Below are 25,995 nucleotides of genomic sequence, written 5' to 3' on the forward strand. Positions count from 1 at the left end.
GTGGGTCCAAACCCGGGCAAACACCACTGAATTTTCATGTGCATAATTTGTGATTATAATTCATCTCGTGCTATTCGGTGAAGGAAAACATCGTGAGGAAACATTCAGGTTTGTCTAATTTCACTGAAATTCTGCCACATGTGTATTCCACCGACCGGCATTGGAGCAGCGTGGTGGAATAAGCTCCACACCTTCTCCTCAAAAAGGGAGAGTTGGCCTCAGCCCAGCAATGGAACATTCACAGGCTGTTACTTTTACTGTACTGGTAGCAATTCTGTCTCTCTGTATGTCTATTACTCTTTCACGGCTAAATTCTGAACCGAATTTTTCAAACCAACTTTTGAAGATTTTGCAGCTAATTTCTATAACAATAAAATATTTTCGTACCATAAATATGATCTAATGATACAACCAAGAAATGGTTGTTTTAACTTTGAGCTCATTTTGTTTGTTTTTTTAATATACATATGTTTCACAAAACGTGATTTTCTATTAAATTTAAATTACAATAAAAAGTTTACAAGCTGAACACTATTAAAGGACAGTCAATAAACGGTACTTTGACATTGTACGTTCTTACAAAGAAAATCATTAGTATAAAAGTCTGTCTATTGGTCACGATAATAAAACAGTTATATTGTATATATAAACCTTATGGCGTTTTCTATAGCCTTTCTAAAATACTTAAATGGTAATGAGTAATCTTAACATGGTTAGGCAAAGACTTAAAAAAGTTCGATAAAATTTGTCCGCTCACAGAAATAAATTTAACGGTATATTAATACATATAAAAATTATAACGGTATCGTGGTTGTGCATGAAATATCATTATACAGCAAAAAAAAGGTTGACAATTGTAACAGCTTTAGGGTTCCTTCAAAAATGCTATTCAATGAATATTTATACGCATTTTTTATAGTATAGGTAAGCGGACGAGCATATGGGCCACCTGATGGTAAGTGGTCACCAACTCCCTTAGACATTGGCATTGTAAGAAATGTTAACCATCGCTTACTATTATTGTCGCCAATGTGCCAACAACCTTGGGAACTAAGATGTTATGTCCCTTGTGCCTCTAATTACACTGGCTCATTCACCCTTCAAATCGGAACACAACAACACCGAGTGCTGTTTTGCGGTAGAATATCTGATGAGTGGGTGGTACCTACTCAGACGAGCTTGCCCTATTCTAATATAAAGCCCTACCACCAGTAAATAGTAAAATAAAAAATAAGTAGTTTTGAAACATCAAGCGTTACAACCGATACGGAATATCCAATTAGTATAACTATTGTCCTATCAAAAATTTTATAATAGAGGCTAGAAACATTTTTTGAAGTATTTTCCAGCTGGTTTTTCGAAGTATAATATGATCGATCGGGCTTAAATCTATACAGGTTTATTTTGTTATTTGACGTTGAAATATTTATTTTTTTATATAATAAATATATTTTAAATAGAGTATTCTTAAAATAGTTTAAATATTGTATAAAAAGTTATCATGTTTTACGTGTAACGATTCGTGACGCTCAAACGACTTAGAAGAATTTAGTGAGGTGTGATACTGTTTTGAAATAAATAAGGGGGCACATTTTCTTAACATTCGTATCAATTAAAATATTTTTTAATTTAGGCTTATTGAACCTCTGTATTATACAGATAAAGTGCTTGTAATATTTTTTTTTTGCGAAATTTAATTATGTTTTACTTAAATCATTAATATTTGCGGAAAATATAATTAAATTTTGTCATATCATCATTGGCTATGTGTGGTGCATTTAGAATTCTACCTTGCTGTATTTAATATGATTAATTGAAACTACCTACTCGAAAATGAAAATAATAATAATATTACGAAGATATTGTTTGTTTAGTTCGAGCTTGTCACGATCACGTAAGTGCCTTATTTTTGGTTCGTGTTAACTTTAAGAAAACTTTTAATTTACATCTAGACTTAATTTTACAAAACTAATTCCTTATAGCTAAGCTGTTAGCGGTTATTTATTTAAATACCGATCTTACGTAGAAACGTAATTTATCGGGTGATTAGTGTGTCAATATTGTGTCTTCTTCTTTCGAATGTCAAATCAATAATGACAGAAAGAGCGAAATCAGTGTAAAAACTAAACAGCCAACGTTTATAAGTGAAGCAGATGAACATCAAATCAATTCAATCAATTTATGGTCGATTTTATGTCAATTTTATACTTTTTACATGATATTTAAAGCAGAATGTTTCTTATGTTTACAACAAACATACAATTAATTAAATCTAGTTTGTGAAGCGACGAGTCAATGAACTAATAAATATACTAATATAAAATCAGATTTATGTACTTCCTTTATAATTATATATACTTTTATAAAACCAAACTCGTATATTTTAAATACGAAGATAAAAATAATTATACATACTTAAATAAGTATAGGTACAGTAGTGCTATTCGCTTCGTATTTGTAGTTTTGAAAACCGACATACGCTATTTTGATGCGTGTGTATCATTTATATTAGCATTATTAAGTCAATGTCGCATATCACATTTTGACATATCAAGATCCTGTTCTGCGGTGAGTTTCGAGTTTGTTCATACAGAACAGCGGTGCTATTCTATAACTAACACTTAATTACTCACCCGTTAAATCTTGACGACCGATTTGTGACCGATTTAGATACGTGTATTCTTGTAATGTTATAATTATTATGGACAATATAGCATATAACTCTCACGACCATTTTCTGCGGCGAGTTTCGAGTTTGTTCTAACAGAATAGCCCTTCTTTTTTATAAATTTTAAGTGTTTGCCCAAATACTAACTAACATTGGTAGAACTTCACACCTATTATTTTGTAGCGTTTATTTTCTTGCATCTAAATTAAACCTTATGTACGATAGACTATATTCAAATAAACCCGTCTAATGAGCTGACATTTATCGACCTTCTTCTTTCTTCTTTTGTTTTAAACTGTTGGTAGTTTTCCGTTTCCATCATCAACATCTTAAACATGTTCATGCCACACAGCATTGTTTCTCCCTGCACTGAATACGATTTTTTACACAATGAGGTTAAATTGATTCTTACCAGATCACACTAATGATCAGTAAAACTGGTGGATCTTTTATTACCAGAGCGATCACCTTCCGGATCATTGATTCATGAAATCATTGAGCCTAACGAGCTCGTCACATAAAATACAATACTAGTATTTAATACTATATTGGATATTCTTATTCTTACCATTTTATAAAAGTATTATAAAATACTTTTAAATCCTTTTAATATTTTTATCACTCTACGGATTTTTTGTTTGAAAATAAAAATGATTCTTATTGTTAATAATGATTAACATTAGGTACTTAAATTTTGCTAACATCGCACGTTATTATTTGTACGCGCGGCGTCGATTAAACTTCATTAAAGTAGCTTTTATATGTCTGCATAGGTTGGAATTTCGGGTCGGCCCAATAAAATTTATTGGAATTTTCTGTAGAGATATTCACAGTAGCACCTTGAAGTTGGAAAGTTAGCAATGTTTCATATCCGTGTCTCGTAAATCACATAAGTAATGTTATCTTCTACACGATTGGATAATATTTGAAATTTCATCATGACTCGGTCAGGTGGACATAGACAGGTTAATTTACATAGTATAATAATACCACAATGCTCCTTCATCTTAAGCGTTACCAATCTACTCCACTCCACTTTCTGGTAAGAGGATGTTGTCCAAGCAACCCGTTAGCCTATTATTTTTCGGTATTTATTATATTTATTATGATATATCCTGGACTTATTTCCGGTTCTTCTCGTTAGCATCTACATTTCGTACTTGTGCGGTATATTTCAATCAGCGTGAAAATGTTGTGATTTGAGAGTATACTCTTAATGGTAAAATACGTTTGGCGCCAATTGGTATACATAATTGAATATCTTGATATATTAATCACAAGAACTTGTAAAGGTTTATCGGTTATTATATTATCTTGGTTTTTTTTTTCAAGTTACGAATGATGTTATAGACCTGCTTATAATAAACATAAAAATTTGTATACAAATCTTCTAATTTCAGTTCAATTAACGATAATTATAATTTATTATTTGTAAATTATGACGGTATGATAATTAATTCTGAAACGAACACGTTAGCCACGCAGTGGTAGTGATGTACTGCCGTAATATATGTTTGTTTCGGTTTTCGATTATCGATAGACACTAAACATACGAAACAATCAAATGTCTGTAGAGTATTTTTCAAGGTGTGTCCTGAGATGAGATGTGTGTCCTGAGAGAGAGTGCGTACGCAAGCACAGATGCACATCTCAGATTTTCATTCCCTCACTTTTATCCGATGGGACGGCAATCCGACACGACTGGAAAGAGCTAAGCCGCTAAGCCAATGGCTCCACGTGCTTTCCGGCACGAGAGTGCACACACTTTTAACAATTTCGACTCCGGTCTCCGGCCAAAATCGATCAGAAGGACATGATCATCATTTTTAATGAGTTTTTATTAAAAGATTGTTCAAATTAAAACAAGTGTCAAAAGTATGACCCGTTACAGTATACAAATGGAATATTCCGGTACCCACCAAGAAGTTAAAGAGGAGTCTACTGAAATTAAGTAGAAATATTTTGGCATAATGACATAGTATTTGGTATAGGCCACGCCTCTTCCCTCATCTCCTATCGCAGTTTTGGTGGGTCCCGAGTCTTAACAAGGAAACCAGTCAAGCAAATTAACCACCTGATTGATGGTAAGCTTGTGGTATAAACTATTCCTAATATTGACAATGAACTGCTAAACAAACATAGGATCTAAATTGCTGGATAATTACATTATTTTTTATGGTATGGTTTGGTTAGGTTATTGAGTATATTTTAAATTTTTCCTATTATTTGAGTTTGTTTGTGAAATGAATTTAAAAATTACCTATCAAATTAAGGTATTAAAAAGTCAATATCAAAATGTATGTTCCTCGATTAAGTTAGATTTAAAATTGATTTTGCGTCGAATGTTTTATTTATTTTTTAAAATGAAAAATTTAATAGATACACATTTAAATAACTACTAGTTAAATAATTATCAACGGACAAAAGAATAGATGTTTTTTTTTTATTATTACACCATAAGCTATACATATTCGTATGTCACTATGACTTTCACATCCCTGCTCGGTAACTATAGAAACACGAATCGATCTCGACTGAATTTCCTTATGAATTACGTTCAATTTATTAATCAACAATGTGAAAAAAGCATTATATTTTTCTTATTAACGTAGCTTTCATCATCACAAGCTTAATTACACGAATACTTATTTATCGTATAAAACACCAAAGGAACGATTAAAATATTAATACTATATACAGCTATGATAATTAAAAATTATTTAATAATATACAGTAATGTATTCATTTAGTCAAAAAATGTTTCATAAAAATAATGATTTTCATAGAAAATATAAAGGCAAATAGTACGTAAATAAAAATTGATCTTGCTGCGATCAATACTATGTGTATGTGTCAAGCCCATTCCCGTTCAAGACGTTTTACTAAAAAAACACAGAATCGAAATCTCGTTCCCTGAGATTGTAGCGATTTTAAAATTTGCCTTACATAAATCCAACAGGTTACAAAATTGGAAGTGAGTGTTAAAGTTGAGTTTCTTTTGCCGGTTCTCCTCAGGTCTGAAGTGCTATTTTCGAATCGTGGTAGAATTTTTGACAACCAATATGTAAGTGATACTTCTACATTTGATAAATAGTTTCACCTTGCCTTTAAAATCCTACATCTATACTAATATTATTAAAACGGAAGTATCTCTTTCTGTCTGTTATGCTTTTACAGCTAAACTAATTGAACCGATTTTAACGAAATTTTATATCAGGCGAGCTTGAACCACGAGGAAGCATATAGCCTACTTTTTTAGACCCTTATAGGCGAGCGAAGCCGCAGACGAAAACTAGTACTCCATAAATCAATATAATCAAAAACATTGATATGTTAAACAAAACACACCTTTAAGTCGTAATCGAAAACTATAATAATAGTAGGAACGCGACGGCTTGACCGCGAAATTTAGAAAAAGCTTCCGAACGCTCGCCTCATCAAACAACAAACCAACACGAGAGAGAACGCACGTATCTGAAATTATAACAGATTTTGTTTACAACAAAAAATGCCGTTGAAATATTCGATAGCAGTTTTGGTGAGTTAATTCTGTTAATATTTTGAATGTAGCCTTAATTGTTATATATGTTTTATGTAACTTTCTTTCAATTAAAGCGTATTGATTTCTTGCCACAATAATTTAAGAACTTCTGGGAATTTCTGTGTTAATTTAAACAGGTATTAATTCTCTCTTTTTCTCGTCTTGTTTACCATTATTTATTACAAAAATAAAAATTCAAATAAATGTTCTCAATATGATTCGAGTAATCATATCATTGTTTTCAAAATTTAAGTAAGAATTAAAAAATATTTAAAAAATATATATAAACAAAAAGATATTTAATGATATAATATATTGTGATATGTGTGATATAATGATACAAAAATATATTTTATGCCATTCCGCCATAATTCCGCCTCTTTGCTTAAAATAGTTTAAAATCGGTTTTAAAAACGACTCATTCTCAATATTTTGCATGTTATTTTATGTTAGGTTAAATCATGTATAAATAAATAAAACTAATAGTTAATTTATAAAACAATGAAAGGAAATTAAAAAAATTTAGTTAATTTTAATTTCAAGTACAATCGTTACATTAGTGTAGGTAGGTAAGCCAAGATATTTTATTGAAGTATTAATTTCGTACCAAGTCTGATAAATATTTGTATGCACGGTACGTTTCAGATTAATTTATATTAAACTCAAGTCCTGTTCTATCTTTTAAATATATAGCTTACAAAATAACGAGAACACTAGCTTCTGCTGCCCGTAATTGTATCCGAGATTAATTTGAATTTAATTAATTATTAATCACGTGTTTCAAATCCATGATCGACTTGAAATTCAAAATCGAGGCTTGTTATAAAATGTATTGTTTACATAAATTGTTTTCATTTCTTTATTTTTATTTTAGTCAAGTATATATACAATTAACTTGAAATATATTAATATTTAAAAATCGTATCGCGATAAATAACTCTTAATAAATATTTCACACAAATACGATACAACTCCATATAGTTCTATATAATAATATTTTATACAGAATGCAGTAAAATGACCTTTTAAACAAAGCAGCAAATAAACACAATACGATAATAAAAAAAAAAAACAAATCAATGATTGATCAGAATGCATACAAAAAATAACACTATTTCATCTTATTCTATGGTATAGCAAAGTGAACTCTATCACGATGGTAATAAAAACTAAATTTTGTTAATGTTTGTTTAACTTTCTCAGTAGGTTCTCTAGACGCTTGCGAATTACGAAAAACTATACCATCTCTTATATAAAAAGAAAATAATATATAATGAGGATAACAATCGCAAGTCGGACTAAAATGAGGGTAATGCGTTTTGCAGTTACTGTGAAAGTAGGCATCTATCAAACAGCTCTTTTGAGTTTATCACAATATGTAGGTAATATATATCAAGTTGTAAGTCTTATTGTGTGTTCTTAAAACGAACGAGACAATGGAATTTGTAACGGTTGCTATAATCCGATGTACTTATATGATACCGTTTATTTAATTGGAGGATTTTGTTTCCATTGCCATAATCTCACAATTTGACAGATGGACCTTTCTATGAAGATTGACATAATGATTAACAGTAAGATTGATATTGGCATGACATTTTTTAAATATAATTTATTTATTTTTTTATTATTTATTAGAAAATAATGAACTTAAAACAAACATACATCAAAGTTTGAAAATATTGACTGGAATAGAGTCAAGTACACTTGCGGTCTCGGTTTTGATTTTTTATTAAACCAATAAGCTGGTTTTTTTTCACTAGTGGAAATATGACGACTTAATTTAATATTATGGAAATAGGGTAGGGTGCCAATAAAAGGTAATATAGGAACTATTATTGAAAACAATACTTTTCATATATTTTTGGGCTAAAGACTATATTGTATTAGCTATTATCATGTCAACTTTCAACAAAATCTATCCAGTTGTTTCTTGACGTGACATGACGTAACGATTTATGTATAAAGGCAGACACATATCAATACGTAAGATGTAAATAAATAAGTTCCTAATTGTTTTTTTTTTAAAATTAAAAATAAGATTATAATATTTTTTTATATATACATAGATATTTATAAAGCTTTAAATTTACATTAATCTTATAAAATGACGATTCAAAAGTACTCACAATATCTTTAATGGAGTATATTTTCGTTTGATTGGATTATATATAATATAGCAATTTAACTTTTAAATTATAATAAATAATATAAACAAGGAAAATTTTGCGTTTTCTTTGTTTCCGAATCGTGTGACAAATAAAATCAGACGCTAAGGAATGTTCTAATACAAGTCAATGATCTGTCAATAAAGCTTATTTTACTTGAACGCGCACCGAATTGTGAACAGCTTATAGAAATTCACTTAGAATATCAGTATCGATAAAATAAACACAGTTTTTAAACACAGTAGGTACTGGCTGCCCGTCCCTGCTTTGTACGGGTAAAATATTCAAAGTAACCTCTTTAATATTTTAATTTGGTTTAATACTTATGTTCCGAATTTCGGATGATGAAAAAGTTATTTTGGATATTTTCTGCACAAAATCCGTTCATAGTGAGCATCACCGTCGCGAAAGGGGTACTTTGCTAAATTTCGGATCAATCGGACCTGTAGTGGTACAGAGATCTCGTGATGAGTAAGTCAGTCGTACTATGCTTATATAGATTTTAAATGTCAAACGGCTTGTAAAGGTCCTCTTCTGTTATAAAGACGATTTGGGACTTATTCGACTTCAGTGCTCAACTGTATTCGTAAATATACTACAAATATTATGGCCAGAAAGTTCAGGTCTCCTCACGGTGCTTAACTGCACTACAAAGCACATTATAAACCCAAAATAAGCGTGTAAAAACAAAACGATGCTTGTACGGATTTGAATGGTTATTTTTTCTGTTGAAATCCATGTCTACCATATTTGGATATATTTTGCTAAACATAACTCAAAATATTATATCATTTATTATCATAGGTGTAAATATCTAACGGATTTACAATTTATTTATTAGTTAATTTACATTCATATTAAAAAGCTATGGTTGAACTTGCTAATCCCAAGACCAAACACTTCAATTTGGTAAGTTCGTACAAGTTTGATAGCCTGCTTTTTGAGAAAAGTTATAGGCTAATAGGAAATCTTTAAGCCACGACTCAAGGATTGGAACAGTAACTTTAAATATCAACTTGTATATATAACAAACTGCTTGTAACGCGCATTTATAATTCAATTCCGGTACATAAATGTGTATATTAAATGTATGCGCGCATAAAGCTATCAGACACAATTCAAATCATAATATTTCCAGTGCTGTCGACGTTTGATGTTTTGTAATGTAAATAAAAATTAAATTCGTTTATATTCCAGTCTTTTTTATATTTATGAAAAATTATTTAATTGATTTTCAAATATTTATACTGATTGATTTGCAATATTTAATTACTTTTGAATCGAATGTTTGGATTAAAAGGACATAATTAATTACACTTTATATAACTTTTACTTACAAATTGTGCAAGCGACTACGCGTTGATTTTTGATTTATCCAGACATTTCCAAGTATAAAAAAATATCACTGAAATCCATCTCTAGAATCTCGTATGGTTTTGCATACATGGCAAAAATTAGTAGAAACCAACAAGCAATAAGTTTAAGCAACATTAATTTAAACTGTGTTATTTTTACAGAATTGTTAAAGTTTCAGAATATTATGTGATGACAATGTTTTCTTAAACGATTTCGGCCATTATGGCCTTTCTCAAGAGACTAGCCGCGTTTGTTATATTTTAGTCTCAGGTGTATGCAAACACAAGTGACTGCTCAAGACGAACGGCTTATTGTGTTTTCCGAGGCACAAGAGTCTAAGTACTGTCAACTTCCAAATTCCGGACTGTTATTGACAATTAGTTAACAAACTCTTAGGATCTCTCATTATATAAAAGGATATAATTATATTATATTTTATAAGTATGTATGATAAGTGTTTTATAAATCGAACAAAACTTGGTTTACAATCGTTTAAAATTACACTGTTTTCGACATTCTATTTTAACAAAATTTAAATACTTATATATAATTTAAATTATTTACATTTTTTTTTATAATTTACATAATATTTTATACAATTTAATCTTTTCAACCGTTTTTTTTAATATAATTATTTTTTCTGTCGTAATTAAATTTAAAACATCTCTTATTAAGTAAAACCTATATATGTAGAGAATATTTCGTTGATCCTATTGAGTGATTCAATTTTATTAAATTTGTTCTTTTTTTGTATAGAACCGGTCCACCCTAATAGCATCGTAATATAAATCGAAGTCGATTGTACCAATATCTCAAATACATGGAAAATAATTTATATATAAATGTGAGGTTCAGTGGTGTAAAAAAAAAACTCTAGAGGAACGCTTTTATGCATTATTGTAACATTGTTAGTATGTTGATGGATTATGAGCCAAGCCAAAAGGCACCTAGGGAACTGGCTATTTCTTCGTATATAATATATATTTAAAATTTATAAACAAAATCTGCCAAAAAAAACATCCCGATGTATTCTTTCATTTTAGGTCAGGGTATTTTCTTTTCCGAACTGGTGGTAGACAGTAATTAAACAATCAATAGGTAAGTGTGCTTATATATTGTAACAGTAAGAAACAGCAACAGCCTGCGAATATCCCACTGCTGGGCTAAGGCCTCTTCTTCTTTCTTTTTTGTGGAGTAGGTTGGGAGCTTATTTCACCACGCTGCTCCAATGCAGGTTGGTGGACACACAGTGTAATTACAGGCACAAGGGACATAAAATCTTAGTTCCCAAGGTTCGTGGAGCATTGGCTATAAGCGATGGTTGACATTTCTTACAATGCCAATGTCTAAGGGCGTTTGGTGACCACTTACCATCAGGTGGCCCATATGCTCGTCCACCTTCCTATTCTATATAAAAAAAAAAATGTGGCAGAATTTCAGTGAAATTTGACACATGCAAGTTTCCTCACGATGTTTTCCTTCACCGTCAAGTACGAGATGAATTATAAAAACAAATTAAGCACATGAAAATTCAGTGGTGCTTGCCCGGGTATAAACCTACGATCATCGGTCACGGATCACGCGTTCTAATCACTGAGTGATCTCGGCTTTCCCTTCAAAACGTATAAATCTTTCGCCTTCTATATTGAATTAAGGATTTTGTTTTGGTTGTGGAAAAGCCAATACCTGGTGGTAATTGAGCAGACCAAATCGTACTCAGATAATTATTTTTTAATTAATTAAATATTAATTTAAACAGTGACTGTACGTGTAAACAAATAATATTCACAGCTATTTTTGAAATCAATATTTAAATGTTGTGTTTAATAACTTTATAATTTCTTCCGACTGTCTTTCTGACAATTATTTTTTTTGCCAAAAAATTCATTTTTAATTAGTGTCGAAATAGTTATGCTGAAAGGTTAATTAATAGTTACATCAAATGTCTTACAATTAGTGTGTATTTTTTAATTTGCAAAATATTGTGCAATGCACGCATATTTTACTGTCAAATTAACTTTTACACAAATTTGTTTACATTTATATATTTAATTGACATCCTCGGCTTATTTCATAGATATGTTTCAAATTACGACACATTTTAATCGACTTCAATAACACAGGCTCTCAATTAGTCGTATAATTTTTATATACGCTTAATTAATTTTTATATGAAACGAGTATCATTATTTACTTTGCATTGGATTAAAAAATACATATATTTTATTATGTATATATATCTTGTAAAATAATTAATTTAATAGCACTTAAGAGTATAAGCGTCACTTAGTCTCCGATTCTAATCCAGGACCCCAGTCTTGTCAAGAGATTCTCAGTAGCAGCCCACGTTTACCAAGTGAGAAATTACATTCCCTTACCTCACATAGGACATAGAGGCTTTGGTCCTGCACTTGATGACTCTGCAATCGTGTCAAATAGCTATCCCATCTCATTAAATAAAATAAATTACATAAAATCTTAGTTCCCAAGGTTGGTGGCGCATTGGCTATGTAAGCGATGGTTGACATTTCATACAATGCCAATGTCTAAGGGTGTTTGGTGACTACTTACCATCAGGTGGCCCATGTGCTTGTCCGCCTTTCTATTCTATAAAAAAAAATTATGAAAGTGTGAAAATAGAAATCGTACCTGTATTTACGTATGCAATTTTATGCACTATAGTATCTCCTGTTAGTTAGTTGATATAATAGAAGTGACCCAATATTTGTCAGGACTACTTAATTCGTGATCATTTAAGTCGTGACGGTGTCTTTCTAGAAATACAATTAATTTTCGGTTCATGTTTTAATTTATTTATTAAGTGCTTGTTGCCCTTCACGTTTATAGAGAGGTCGTATTATATATAGTATATACGTCCATTAATAATGATCCTTTAAATTGTAGGTTACTGTGTTGAATTTTATAGGAAACAAATCGTTTTTGTTCATCAGAAATGGATGGCAACTTAATATTATTAAAATAAGTAATTTAATTTTATTATTTTCAATTTAAGGTTATCGACCCGTGATGGCCCTTTTGGTAGAACTCGTAAATCCTGACCGAAGATTGCCGGTTCAAAACCTTTAATTTGTGTGTTCATCTTGTGCTCGGCTATGAAGGATAACACTGCCAAGAAACCTGCATGTATCGTATAAATTCTGTTACATGTACACACACATTTACAAACATTCAGGCACTTCTAAAGGTTGGTTAGGATAGTTTAGTCAGATCGACACATACATTTGTGTTGTGCAAAAAAGAATTGAAAAAATCTCATTTTATAATAATAATGCTCTCCTATCAACGACAATGAAATTGAAAATGCAAATGTTATATATTTGCATTTTTAATTCAATGTATGCGCAAACACAGGCTCACTCTCTATTACTAACTCTGATGGTCCGATAGGACAAAGAGAATCAGCCACAGATCTAACGGCTCCTCCACCTGCTTTCTAACACACAAGTGAGAAATATTAGCAACTACTTACCAATGGCAACTACTGAAATTTATTTCCTTGTCATATACTCAAATAACTTTTAAAGACGCAAACAAGACGGGTTTCGATACCGGAACCTGAATTCATATAACCTAGCCACTAAACCATTGAATCGGATAACCGATATACAAATAATTAAAGCACATTAAGTTTTAATCTTGGGAAGATAAACACATTCTTAATAATTAGTTGTTTAAAATCAATATCTGATATAATATCTGCTCAAAAAACTTATTTAAAAAATCTTATTAAGAACATATAATTACCAAAGAACGTATATAAGCAGAGTAACAAATATTAATAAACGTTGACATTAATAAATCGTATTAAAATTGGACTTCAATTAAAAATAATAACATTATAATGAGCTTAAAAGAGAAACCACTAAGTATCTTGAACGAGTATTTTCTTCTCCGTAATTGTACATGATACAAGATTATAGGAAAATAATAATTAAAAAAAGTGTAAGTAAACATAATACAGCCGTGATGGAGGATCACGCAGCAAGTCACTCTAAGTTTTCCTTTTTAACTTGTGTTTATGATTTATCTTATTCCCATTGGTGTCTAAAAACATCGTGAGGAAACCTACACGTGGCGGATGATAATCGGCGTGATAAACCGCGTGAATCCGTTTACCCGCATCAGAGCAGCGGTGTAGTAAGCTCCAAACCTTCTCCTCAAAAAGGAGAGGTGGATGGTGGACAGTTTCGCAATGGGATTGGATGGATTGATTATAATAATAAGCTATATTTATCGATGTTTTTTGATATGAGATTTATATTTATTAATAAACCAAATTATAAACAATATATTATTTATAAAATACAGCGGCTCATATAACACATTAAAAATAATAAAAAATAGTTACTTGATATAGATTTTCACGGTAACAGAGCGTGTCTTAAATAAAAGGTTATAGTAATGAGGTTTTTGATTGTTAAAAGCCTAACGGAGTTTTTGGAACGCAATGACTCCGTGCCAAGTTAATAATATTGCTATTCGGAGCTGAGTACAGTTACATATGTATTAATCTTTCACGACCTTCGCTTCACTGTGTGAAGTAGAAGTCCCGTTCGATAAAAAATTGAGTTCTTTAAATAAATATAAGTCGAGGTGGCCCAGTGGTTAGAACACGTGAATCTTAACCGAAGATTGCGCTTTCACACCCGGGCACGCGGTTAATTTGTGTTTATGATTCATATCGTGCTCGGCGATGAAAGAAATTATTTTGAGGAAACCTGCATGTGTCGAATGAAAGTCAACCATATGTTTATCCACCAGCCCGCATTAGAGCAACGTGTAATATGTGCTTCAAACCTTCTCCTCAATAGAAGAAGAGGTCTTAAGCTTATCAATGGGACATTTACTACCTAACGTACCTACTGTTTAATATTCACGTTTGATATCTTATGTCTTCATTGACGATATTTTTGGGAGTAAAACCGAGTAACCATAAGCAACATCCATGGTAGGGACGTATTTACCCTATTGATATGAGGCACGTGCCCGGGCAGCAGCGGACGGCATAAGCGGCTTTCATAATAATCATTACAACCATACCATATTTGATACTTTTTGATTTGACTTTTAAAAGGATATTTAGAAACTTAAAAAACGTCGCACAAGTACTGTAGATCTAATTATTATTAGTATTACCTACTAATATTTTTAACAATGATGGACGATGAAATCATTTATTATGTAATCAATATCTAATGCCCACGGGTTGCAATGTAATGGCTCTTGGAATTTGTTTGTAAACAATTATACGATACGACTCTCCACCTGGTTCCTACGTTGATGGCTCTATGCCAGAAACTTACACACAAGAGCCAAAAGCTGTACAAACTTACAACTCAATCAGAGGCGCCCTGACTTCCTATTAATATACTGTCACTTTATAGCAATCGAATCGAAATGTAATCATCACTTTTTTTCTTTTCATAACACAATAATTGAGTTGCAGTTCGGTCGAAGTCGGTTCTGAATAGAATCGGAAACGCATCGTAACAGTTATAAATTAGTACTAATAAATTTAACTGGTAAACAATATGTGAACGCAGAGTACGAAGAAAAATAAGGATTAGCTTTTCATTTAAATAAAATATGAATAAGAAATAAAATAAAACAGATACAGTTTAGCACAATATAACCCTGATAAAGCAATAATCAACCATGTGTGTTTTTTATATATTTTAATACAAACACTTAAAACACTTTTTGACAATATACATTTTTGTTACGATAATTTCAAAGTAATCAAACGATTTTAGATTTTTTTTTTTTTTATAGAATAGGAAGGCGGACGAGCATATGGGCCACCTGATGGTAAGTGATCACCAACGCTCTTAGACATTGGCATTGTAAGAAATGTCAACCATCGCTTACATATCCAATGCGCCACCAACCTTGGGAACAAGATTTTATGTCCCTTGTGTCTGTAATTACATTTATGAAAAAATATTAAAAAGTTAATATAACATAGATATAAAGACATCAAAAAACGTCAAAAGTTCAAACACTTTTGAATCGTTATTGAGCATGTTAAATCCAAACATAAGTTAACTAAATGAAAAGCCTTTTTTTTGTAATGCCTTACTGAATAAGCTTATATTATGTATATTACCAAAACTTATACCAAAAGATGCAACGTGTTAAGGAGAAGGTTTAAATATATAATATTATTATATAAGTAACTTAAAGCCGAGATAGCCTAGTGGTTAGAACGCGTGAATCTTAACCAATGATCGTGGGTTCAAGCCCAGACTGCCTCACTAGCCCACTAAACTTTGTGCATGTAACTATGTGCTTAATTTGTGTTTAAAGGCTTAAAGGCTGTTACATATACATTACACATTTATAAGTAACTTCACAGTTTAATACGATTTAAAAAAGTCGATTGACGTGACGCAGTCGCTACTAGGTAATAAAAATAAAAATGTGACAATTAAATGCTACTCGTAAAGACAAAAGACATGTCACCCATTAATTATTGTGTTAAAAGGTTCACAGTTGTTATTTTTAAAGGGATAAATTATTTCATTGAATAGTATTTATAGTATATGAAGATAATTAAATTATTGTGAAAAATAAGATTTTAAATAGGTTAAATTGTTAAATATTTCTACACATTTACTTTCAAAGAGTTTTTATTAAGGTCTATATTAAATAAGCAAATATAATTATTATATATAAGTCTATAAAAATAAATTAATAAGCAAGTTGTTAAAAAAACAAAATTAATAGAATTTGCACTAAACATTGAGGAATAAATCTATAATTTTTGTATTTACTTATATGATTAACGTGTATTTCTCATATTAAGTAAATAGTGTTATTTTTTGAGAAATAAATGTCTTAAGCCAGATTATTATAATACGTGTCTTATATTGCAAGACTCTTGTTTAACTTAAAGTGACTGAATAAATTACTGACTTATATGTAAAGTATTTAACGAATATGATATATAAATTCAATAGTATTAGTATATTTTAAATTAATCAGCGTGAACCAAGCCATCCAATCTTACCCACGCCTCTACTAAAACTACCAAAGCAATTTCTATAACAAACAGCAATGCTATTCCGTAAAAATTCACTTCATTACTTATCCGTGAAATGTTGACGGCCGACTTATGTTGATATACTATTCTGATGCATGTATCCTTGTAATGGTATGATTGTTATGATAAATGTCGCATATCATTTTCTGACATTTTACGATCGTTTTCGGCGTTGGATTTCGAGTTTGTTCTATATACATAAAGAGTGACCACCGATTTCAAGTAATTGGTTAACATACATCGCGTCAAAAATATAACGTTTTTTGAAGTCGTTTAAAAATAAAACATACGTTTCATTTACGGCAACGTAACATGCTAATGTGAAAAGGTGCGAAACTAGTCCAATAACGGACAACGAAAGGCACACAAGTTACAGATTAAAAAGAATAAAACACGTCGGCCGTAAATTAAAAAATAACACTGACATGACTCATAAAATACAAGATTAAATCCTAATTATCTTTATTTATTATATTTTGCGATACACAGAAAATAGTTTACGATTTCTGCAGTTACTTACATAAAAATGAATCTTTATGGTCAATCTGTCGAATAAAAATACGGGCTTTTGTAAGAAAAAATAAATTAAGCACGCGCACATAATTATTTACTAGATGCTTTGCGTTCTGATTAAAAATGTAAATCTGCTAAATATAAATATATAAAACCTTCGTATTAATAATATGACTTGGTTATAATCATTTTAATTAAGTCTAGCTGACAGGGTAAGAATAAGGAATTATTCTGGTATGAAGGCTGTATAATACCATTTAACAAATGATAAACGGTTATAGTTTTTTGCAATAATTATACAAGTTATTTTCCTTTTAATTATATTTTAGAATTTTTTTATAAAGTTTATGCGATATAGCTATAGAATTTCGAAAATAGTCACGCGTTGGACAAAAGTGTCCTTATAAAAAATGAAAATGAGTCTGCAATTCCTTCCTAGTAAGTAATTGGGCTAGAATTTATCTAGCATTTCGACATCCTTGTATGTCTTGACAGACTACTGACATTTTGAATGTAATTATTTGTAAGGACGCGCACAAACTTCCATCATAATATATATTATTGGTATCCACTCAAATATAAGTCCACATCAATTCATTAGGAAATAAAAAGTTTATAAGAACTTTATACAATACATTTAAAACACTTCAATATTTTGATCACATCTGAAATAATTGTAAACTCATTAACTTATTAGAAAAAAATAAAATTTATCATATCTATTTTTTTTAAGAAATATTTTGCAAACATTGGCCTTATTAAACTTAACTAGTAAATAACTTAAATAATTAAGCTATGCATAGTTTTAAGAAAAGTTCTAAATCTATAGGATCACCATTTTCAGCTCAGCTATTCTACTTCTTTTATAAATATACCAAAATGAACACGTATGTAAATGAAAATAAAATTAAGCGTCAGCTGATTGTTTTCTTGCACAAATAACTCATGACCTTTAATAAAACCAAGATTTTATCTACTAGGTCAATTGTTACAAGAAACTTTCACATTCACAATATTAGTATGTACATATATTAAGATAAGTTCTGCTGATGTTCGCGGGAGCCTTTACGTACTTTTAATACAGTAACTATTTATAAATGTATCTTAATCCTTGACATATAAAACAATAACGGTGAACCCAATAAATACAATTAAGAATTAAATTAATACCTTCCGTCATGTTTTTATTTAGATAATGTATGAATAATTTGACGGGTGACTGGCGCAATAGTAACTTGTACCTTCAACGTTGACAATCGCAATTTAATTTCATAAGGTTATAAATTGTGATATTACTCTATATTACATAAAGGTTGTACAATTGTTTCCGAGTTTTCAATAGAAGCTTTGTTTCTGTAACTATGATATAAAAGATTGCTTTTCGCGCTAAAAAGTTACAGAACAAAATAAATTATTTTTAAATATTATTTCGATTTTGATACTAACCAAACAAGCATCTGTGCCGACAATTTTCATCGGCTACGGCAAAGTAGGTAGTAGTAACATAATTGTTTCGTAAAAAGTACGATACATAAATACAGAACTTCCAAATAATATTAAAATGATAATTCAACATCTATCAGATAGGTAGTTTTTGCGTAAAATCGAAAAAAAAACAAACGAAACTAAACGTTTTTATAATATTAGTATGACATTCAAAAGTACTTAACGAAACTTGATTTAATAAAAAAAAAAATTATATATATATATATAAATTCATGTTTTTAACCAGAACATGAACGGCATCACAGCAAAGTAACGGTACAATTATCATAAAAACAGCCCACTATTACATTCTTATATTCTTAGGTGAGAGTGACGAGTTGAACTTTTTGTTCATCGTTCTACTTACGAGCCGTCGGTCATGTTTAATGGCAAATATTAGCACTTTTTGCAAATGAATCAGTCTACAGTCAGTGTATTCATATGTAATAATATTATATTATATTATATATTTACATAAATCCAGAGGCATTACCTTAATAAAGGTGATGAAAATGAATTAAGAACGAAATTGAAAGCCAGCTCAGTGACCGACTCGACAATAAAATATTTAAGAAAATATTTCCATTAAAATTCCAGCGTGATCTACGCTTCTTGTGACCCAAGAGGTTGCGCTTATTTAGATGAACCTTGCTGCGTCTCGAGCACAATGTCTATCATAACGCGACATCGCGTTCTAATTATAAACTGTCTCGTTGGTCAAGTGACTAGCTTTATAGGCTGCCGAAGTGTTGGGTCCAAATCCGGGTCGAGTTAATAAATCTGGCAAGAAATTCTTAGTAGCATTCCCGAAGGAAGCTCACAGTGTATACACTCTCACTTAAAGCCGATGGACTAACGCTTGATCTCGGATCGTATTGAATTGCCTTCCCATCGGGTTATAAAAATGAATACAGACTATATGCAACTACGTTTGTGCATCGATCAGGCTTACATCATCAATTACATTATAATTTTAATAATGTTAGATATTTATATTTGTCGTAAATAAAGAACATATTATTATGTAAGTCAAAGATAATGAAACTAGTGCTACAGTACTGTCCTTTTTTGTGCTTGTTTACAGTAAAATCCAACATGGATTTGTTTTAACGGTTTATTTTCACGCTAAATAAACTTCCAAAGTAACAACACTAAAGTGGTCGTGAGAATCTTATTTATGCATTTGTTTTAGATGCTGTTGGTTTGCTGTCTAACAGAGGTGTCATCACGACCTAATGAGTAAGTATAAATAAGCAGTTTTTTTAAGTAGTTTAATGAAATACTTATTGTAATTAGTATATTTAAGTAATTCTCAATATACTTTATAGTTTAAAAAATAAATTACATTAATGTATTATTTAAAAATTTTTTTTTGCTCATATACTATTACTCAAAAATATTTTGTAATAGATTTAGGTCATTAAAACTTATGTTTACTATTTGGTACTTTTAAAATTTGATTTAATTTTAAAATGATACAGCAAAGAAATTTATTGTTCACCAATAATATTAGCATTATTAATGATCGTGTGTACATATTTTATAGAAATATGATGAATAACTATTATTCTGTATAAATATTTATTTACATACGCTAACAAAACTAAGGATTATTGTGCACAACTAACAGTATTTAGTAAAGTTTCAAGTGTGAATCTACTTAAGCAACTTATACTGGCCGGGGTAGAGGTTCAGGTATGCTGTTTAATGTACCTTATGCTTACATCACTGCTTTTATAATTCACGCAAAAATAATCCGCTTAGTCTAAAATATCAACGATAAATGAAATTGTAATAATGTATAATTAAATATTTTCAGATCGTCAGTAACTCAAGATACTACTGACAAGGCATCTTCTAAAGCTATTGCTGACACAGAAGATGGATCTATTTCTTATCAAGCAGATTCAAATATAAATATTAAAGAAGATAGTACAAAAGATATTGTTGAAAAAATTAAAACTATAAATAGTTTTCTAAATAAACCGTCTCGGGGTCAATTCAATTTAAACAAGCCTTACAGCGATAAACCCAACGGTATCGATAGAGAAACTCTAGAAAAAATTCAAAAAATTATAGCGTCAGCAAAACCATCAAAACAGACACTCGAGGATCAGAAACAAAACAACTTTCTCACCGAAGATGATGATCGAAATTATTATTCAAGATCTTCAAAACTAACACCTAATATTTATTTTCCAAACCCAATGATTCCTTATATATCAAACCCATATACAATGAATGTACCAGTTGTTTCCCCACCTTCTTATAATGAAATACTTAATGGATATGCTACAAATAATAATTTGAAATCCTATTCAAATGAGATATATCAAACTAGACAGCAGCAGCCATTATTTCCAGGGTTTCCATCATTTCCGACATTCTCATCGTTTCCATCTTTCTCACTAGATAGTTTTCAACCATTTGCTCAATACTTTCCTGTTTTGATAAAGAATCCTTTGGTTGCCTTTAGTCAAGGTGGTGGTTTGAATAATTTAATTGAATATGGACAAAACGCTGATGTGTGCACCAGAAAACAAAAATCGCCTACTGACAAAAATGAGAAAGATATTGAGAATTTAAAAGAACCATATACTACTGCTAAAAATAACAACTATGCTGATATTAATAGCGATAATACGATTTCCGAGAAGAAAACAATTTCGAGAAAATCTCGTGAACTAAAAAAGCGAACTGTTTCTACGAAAGCACCAGAACAAGAAATCGAAGAAAGTGAAACTGGTAAAAAAATTTACCCATCAAAACCAAGCATTACTCGCAAACCAAGTAAAAGACCTTCGCTTGTTGAATCAACTGATGATTTTAAGAATAGTGATCCTGAAGGTGATCTACGTTTTCCCTTTGCAAGTGATTTTACTTGGTTTTGGAACAAAAAGCCTGTTGCACCGAGTCCTGGCTTCTTTATAAATAAACTTAAAGTACGTAAAGGTGGAGTAGCTATTGCTGGTCCAGGTGGTATAGCAACAGCTGGTAAAGGCGGTACGGCCATTGTTGGTCCAGGTGGACTAGCTTATACTAAACCAGGTGGTTTAGCCATAGCTGGACCTCATGCTCGAGTTGTAGCCTTATCACCTTACTCTGATCTCTTTTCCTCAATATCTCGACCTCAACACCAGGGATACGATTTCAGAGCGTTAGAATCTATAAGAGAAGGAAAAATAGTTGCAACTGGTCCTGTTATTTATTATCATCCCATCGAACAAATATGATCCTAGTTCCGATATGAAAATATATTTAGTTGTATTAACATTAGCTATTTGTTACTAATAGATACTACAATCCCGTTATGAAGAACAAGCATCAGGGCAAAGCAACTGAAGTTTTCTATTACGATGGTGAAAATTTCGTTGATCAACTTTCGCAAGATCCTACATTTGTATTTCACATTAATCCACGAGCGTTTGCAATGAGTGGAGAAAATGGTGTTGCTATATCTAATCCAATATCAAATGTGGTGATACGTAAAGGTGAACCAGGGTCAATTATACATACCCCAAGAGCAACTGCTGTAGCTGGACCGGGAGGTATCGCCCATGCAGAATCAGAATTGAATGTATACGAATATGACATTAACTAAGATAATTAAATAACGACGATGCATCGAAAAATAATTTCGACTATCCTTGAAAATATTTTTCGGCTATATAATGTTTAATATTGATATATTACAATGTATATTACATGTAAAATAAATATTAACAGTGATAAATTACCATTGTTTTATTAAAATAATATATTAATTCACATAAATCAATCTTAAGGTCAAATAAAATAGAATAAACTAAACTGAATCGTCTTGGTAGTACCACCACATCGTCACATCAGATATTCTACCGCAAAACATCAGTACTTGTTATTGTTGCGTTCCGGTTTTAAGAGTGAGTGAGCCAGTGTAATTGCAGGCACAAGGGACATAACATCTTAGTTCCCAAGGTTGGTGGCGCATTGGCGATGTAAGCTATGGTTAACATTTCTTACAAATGTCTATGGGCGTTGGTGACCACTCATCAGATGGCCCATACTGATAACTCATAAAATATTGTCTTTTTATAAATATAGATATAATATACTATCTGTTTTCATAAAAAAACTAATTTATTATTTGATTATTTAAAAAGATGTCAGATATGTATATTTGTTAAAATGACAAATTATCTTACTTATAACCATCTCATATTCATCAGAGCTTCAGCATTCAGAGCTTGTATAGAATTTTGAATCAGACATTAATGTGTTAAGATATCATGTGTCAGTTATTTGATTTTAAGGTTATCTAATAATCATCTTATAACATACAAGTATTCAATTTAAGGAAAAATATTTTATTTTTTATAGTGGTGCTATACAATACATCCCTTTTTATGGAGGCGCAAAAGGCCAATATTTAGAAGTGAAGAAAGATACAACAGGATCAATTCTTAGCGAGAAAGTAGTGGCTGAAGAGAGTATAAGTAATGAAAACATAGTCAAAAACAAGGATGAAAGTCTGCTGTCCAAAGTATTAGCTGCAAATTTACAGAGCCTTAAAACTCTATCGAATAATTTACTGAAAATACACAATATAGGACGAAAAACTGGCCGTTTAGGTAATCAAGAAAAAAATAGATTCAAGGGTCAACTATTTTCATTAGGGGAAGCTGCTTCTAATACTATTAAATTGATCGATGAAATAGGAGATGATGTTGACGTTCTGTTTAAAAAAAATGCAAGCCTCACAAGAAAATACGACGACGCATATGACGATGATGTAAGTAATCTTTTCTATAGATATGTCATTATAAAAGTATTTTGGAAATATATTATATTTAAAATAACTAATAAGCACTGACAAATAACTAATACACTTGAATAAAATAGCAGACTTTTTTCGAGGTTCCTTGTACCAACTTCGTACAAAGCTGACCATCCTTCAAAGTCTTTTATTTATGTTATTTTGCGGGTTGTCAATAGAGGTAGGTGCCTTACGTGCTTATAATTGACCTTGATCTAAACATAAAAAATATATTGTTTAAGCATTTTCTAAGACAACCTGTGATGTTTAATTAATAATCAAAACACTGAAAAGAGAAGGACTTTTTAAATACCACTGACTTTGCTATTGGAAGTTAGACAATTTATAATATGTATTGGTCGAAAAATAATGACATAGATAAATAAGACACATATACGTAAGCTTAGCTGTTTAAATTAGGAATTAAAATGAAGTTTAAATTCCTAATTTAAAAAAATTTTATCTTTACATAATTGTTTGAAATTCAGGGCCTTATTATTATTCAATTCTGTGCATTTTCCTATTTTCGATAATATAAGGTATTATTCTTAACCAAGGTTGGCGAAGAAGGCATCAGCATCGACTCTCCAATGGATACCGGTGAATCTTATCTCGAGGGCACCATAATTGCTGAAGCGAAGCCTGTTGGTATGTTCTTGAAATTCGAGCAAATAAAGCATAATAAAGAATTTTTTTTCTTTATTTTAAAATCTGTTCTTATTACTACTGTAAATTTATTATTTGTAAGAATATAATTACATGTTTTCGACATTTGACGTTTGTAACGAGACCTTAATAAAGCCCGCATTTTTTGTAAAAAGTCAAACTTTTTTTTATATAATTACAAATATTGGTGTTGTCAGATATTATTAGGATAATTTAACTAATATATACTTATACTTTTTTAATAATTCAAACTCACAAAATGTAACTACTATTATAAAATAGTACATCACTTAAACAAAAACGGCGCATGCATCTTTGATTTTAAAAATAGGAATTTTGTTATATTTCACATTTTATTTAATGCTAATTTGAAATTTCTAGGTTTGGCAGTGATTGGTGAAACTGGATTAGCCGCTTCCCGGCCAATGGCAACAGCGGTGGCGGCCTCTGGTGTCGCTATTGCTCGCCCAATTGGAACAGCTATAGCTGGTTTCGACCCTAGTCTACTTGGTTTCGACTACCACGTCAACCACTCTGAGCAGAAAGTTAAATACAAGGGTCAATCCTATTAATAACGAAAATCCTATTAAATAAAAAAATCTCGTATAGATGACACAGAGCTTAAATACACGAATATAACAAAATAAATGTTATATTTTGGCCAATGTAATGAAACTACTTTTAATACAATTTTGAATTATAAATGTAAAAACACAAAATTAGAATCCTATTTAAATTTTGCACATATTTTATGATGACTTCGCTGTTTGTGAAACTTAGGAACAATCAACTGTATAATATGAATCTATCTAATAAGGATTAAAAAAAATTCAATTTCTTATTCAGTAATTTTAAATAACAAAAATTGGTTCAACGATAAAAAAATTAAAACAAAGAATACATTTAAAAAAAATATAGTGAACAAAAGTTGATGGTTGACTAAGTTATTGATTCTGGTTTAATACTTCAATCAAAACGCTATCGGTTTAGCACATATTTACTTGACATAGATATATGATAAACATCAAGCGTTGATATATAATAATAAGTCATCATATTAATATGTTCCTTATAATATTTAGGTAATTATTAGATGAATTAAAAAAAACTTAAACAAATACGTGACACAAAATAAAAACAGTCATAATACTCAAAAATTTGTATTTGTACAAGTTTAATTTAAACAGTTAAAACATCATTTTATATAATTTATATACTTACCTTACATTTTCATTGCTTTCTAAGACATAACGATAATACACGTGTTTTGCTATTACATATATATATAAAATAATTCTAATTGTAAGTTAATAAATAATATAAATGTACAAATTAAAGAAAAAAATATTGTGATAAATTATATATTAATAGATATTTAATTAATGATGTATATTTGAAATTTTATAAATAAATCAAAAATACTTTGTATTATAAATCCTTTTATTCCCCTTTCTTGATCAAATATAGGAAGTTGAACATATTGTGTAAAAAATATTGTAGAAGTAATGAAGGGATTATTTAATTAATTATTGGTATACAATTTACCCCAGAATATTTTGTTTTATAATCTAAACAATTTAAAACGCCCTCTGTCGTGATCTTAGTAATGTCATTCCTATCTTATGATTCACATATCTTAATAACGAGACGATAGATGGCGCTTATACCTATTTATTCCGCAACTTCACTATCGCCATATCCCACGTCCTTTACGGGTATTTGTATTTATTGTGTAGAAAG

General features: G+C 30.4%; 1 protein-coding gene across 1 annotated transcript; it reads left to right on the forward strand.

Annotated features, from left to right (window-relative positions):
- The first annotated feature begins 6,133 nt into the window (after window positions 1-6,133).
- Window positions 6,134-24,830, forward strand: LOC126768363 (uncharacterized). Its single transcript, XM_050486387.1, has 7 exons — window positions 6,134-6,206; window positions 19,987-20,033; window positions 20,614-22,020; window positions 22,089-22,359; window positions 23,158-23,565; window positions 24,147-24,237; window positions 24,637-24,830. The coding sequence occupies exons 1-7, from the start codon at window positions 6,177-6,179 to the stop codon at window positions 24,825-24,827; spliced, it is 2,445 nt and encodes an 814-aa protein (XP_050342344.1). The 5' UTR covers window positions 6,134-6,176; the 3' UTR covers window positions 24,828-24,830.
- Window positions 24,831-25,995: the final 1,165 nt, after the last annotated feature.

The sequence above is a fragment of the Nymphalis io genome, chromosome 5 (assembly GCF_905147045.1).
Source record: "Nymphalis io chromosome 5, ilAglIoxx1.1, whole genome shotgun sequence".
In the NCBI taxonomy this organism is placed as follows: domain Eukaryota; kingdom Metazoa; phylum Arthropoda; class Insecta; order Lepidoptera; family Nymphalidae; genus Nymphalis; species Nymphalis io.

Bases quoted from the DNA above. Each gene is read 5' to 3' on its own strand.
- LOC126768363 (XM_050486387.1), top strand. From the start codon at position 6,177: ATGCCGTTGAAATATTCGATAGCAGTTTTG. The intron at 20,034-20,613 runs GTAAGTATAAAT...AAATATTTTCAG, and splicing joins GTGTCATCACGACCTAATGA to ATCGTCAGTAACTCAAGATA. The intron at 24,238-24,636 runs GTATGTTCTTGA...TGAAATTTCTAG, and splicing joins TGCTGAAGCGAAGCCTGTTG to GTTTGGCAGTGATTGGTGAA.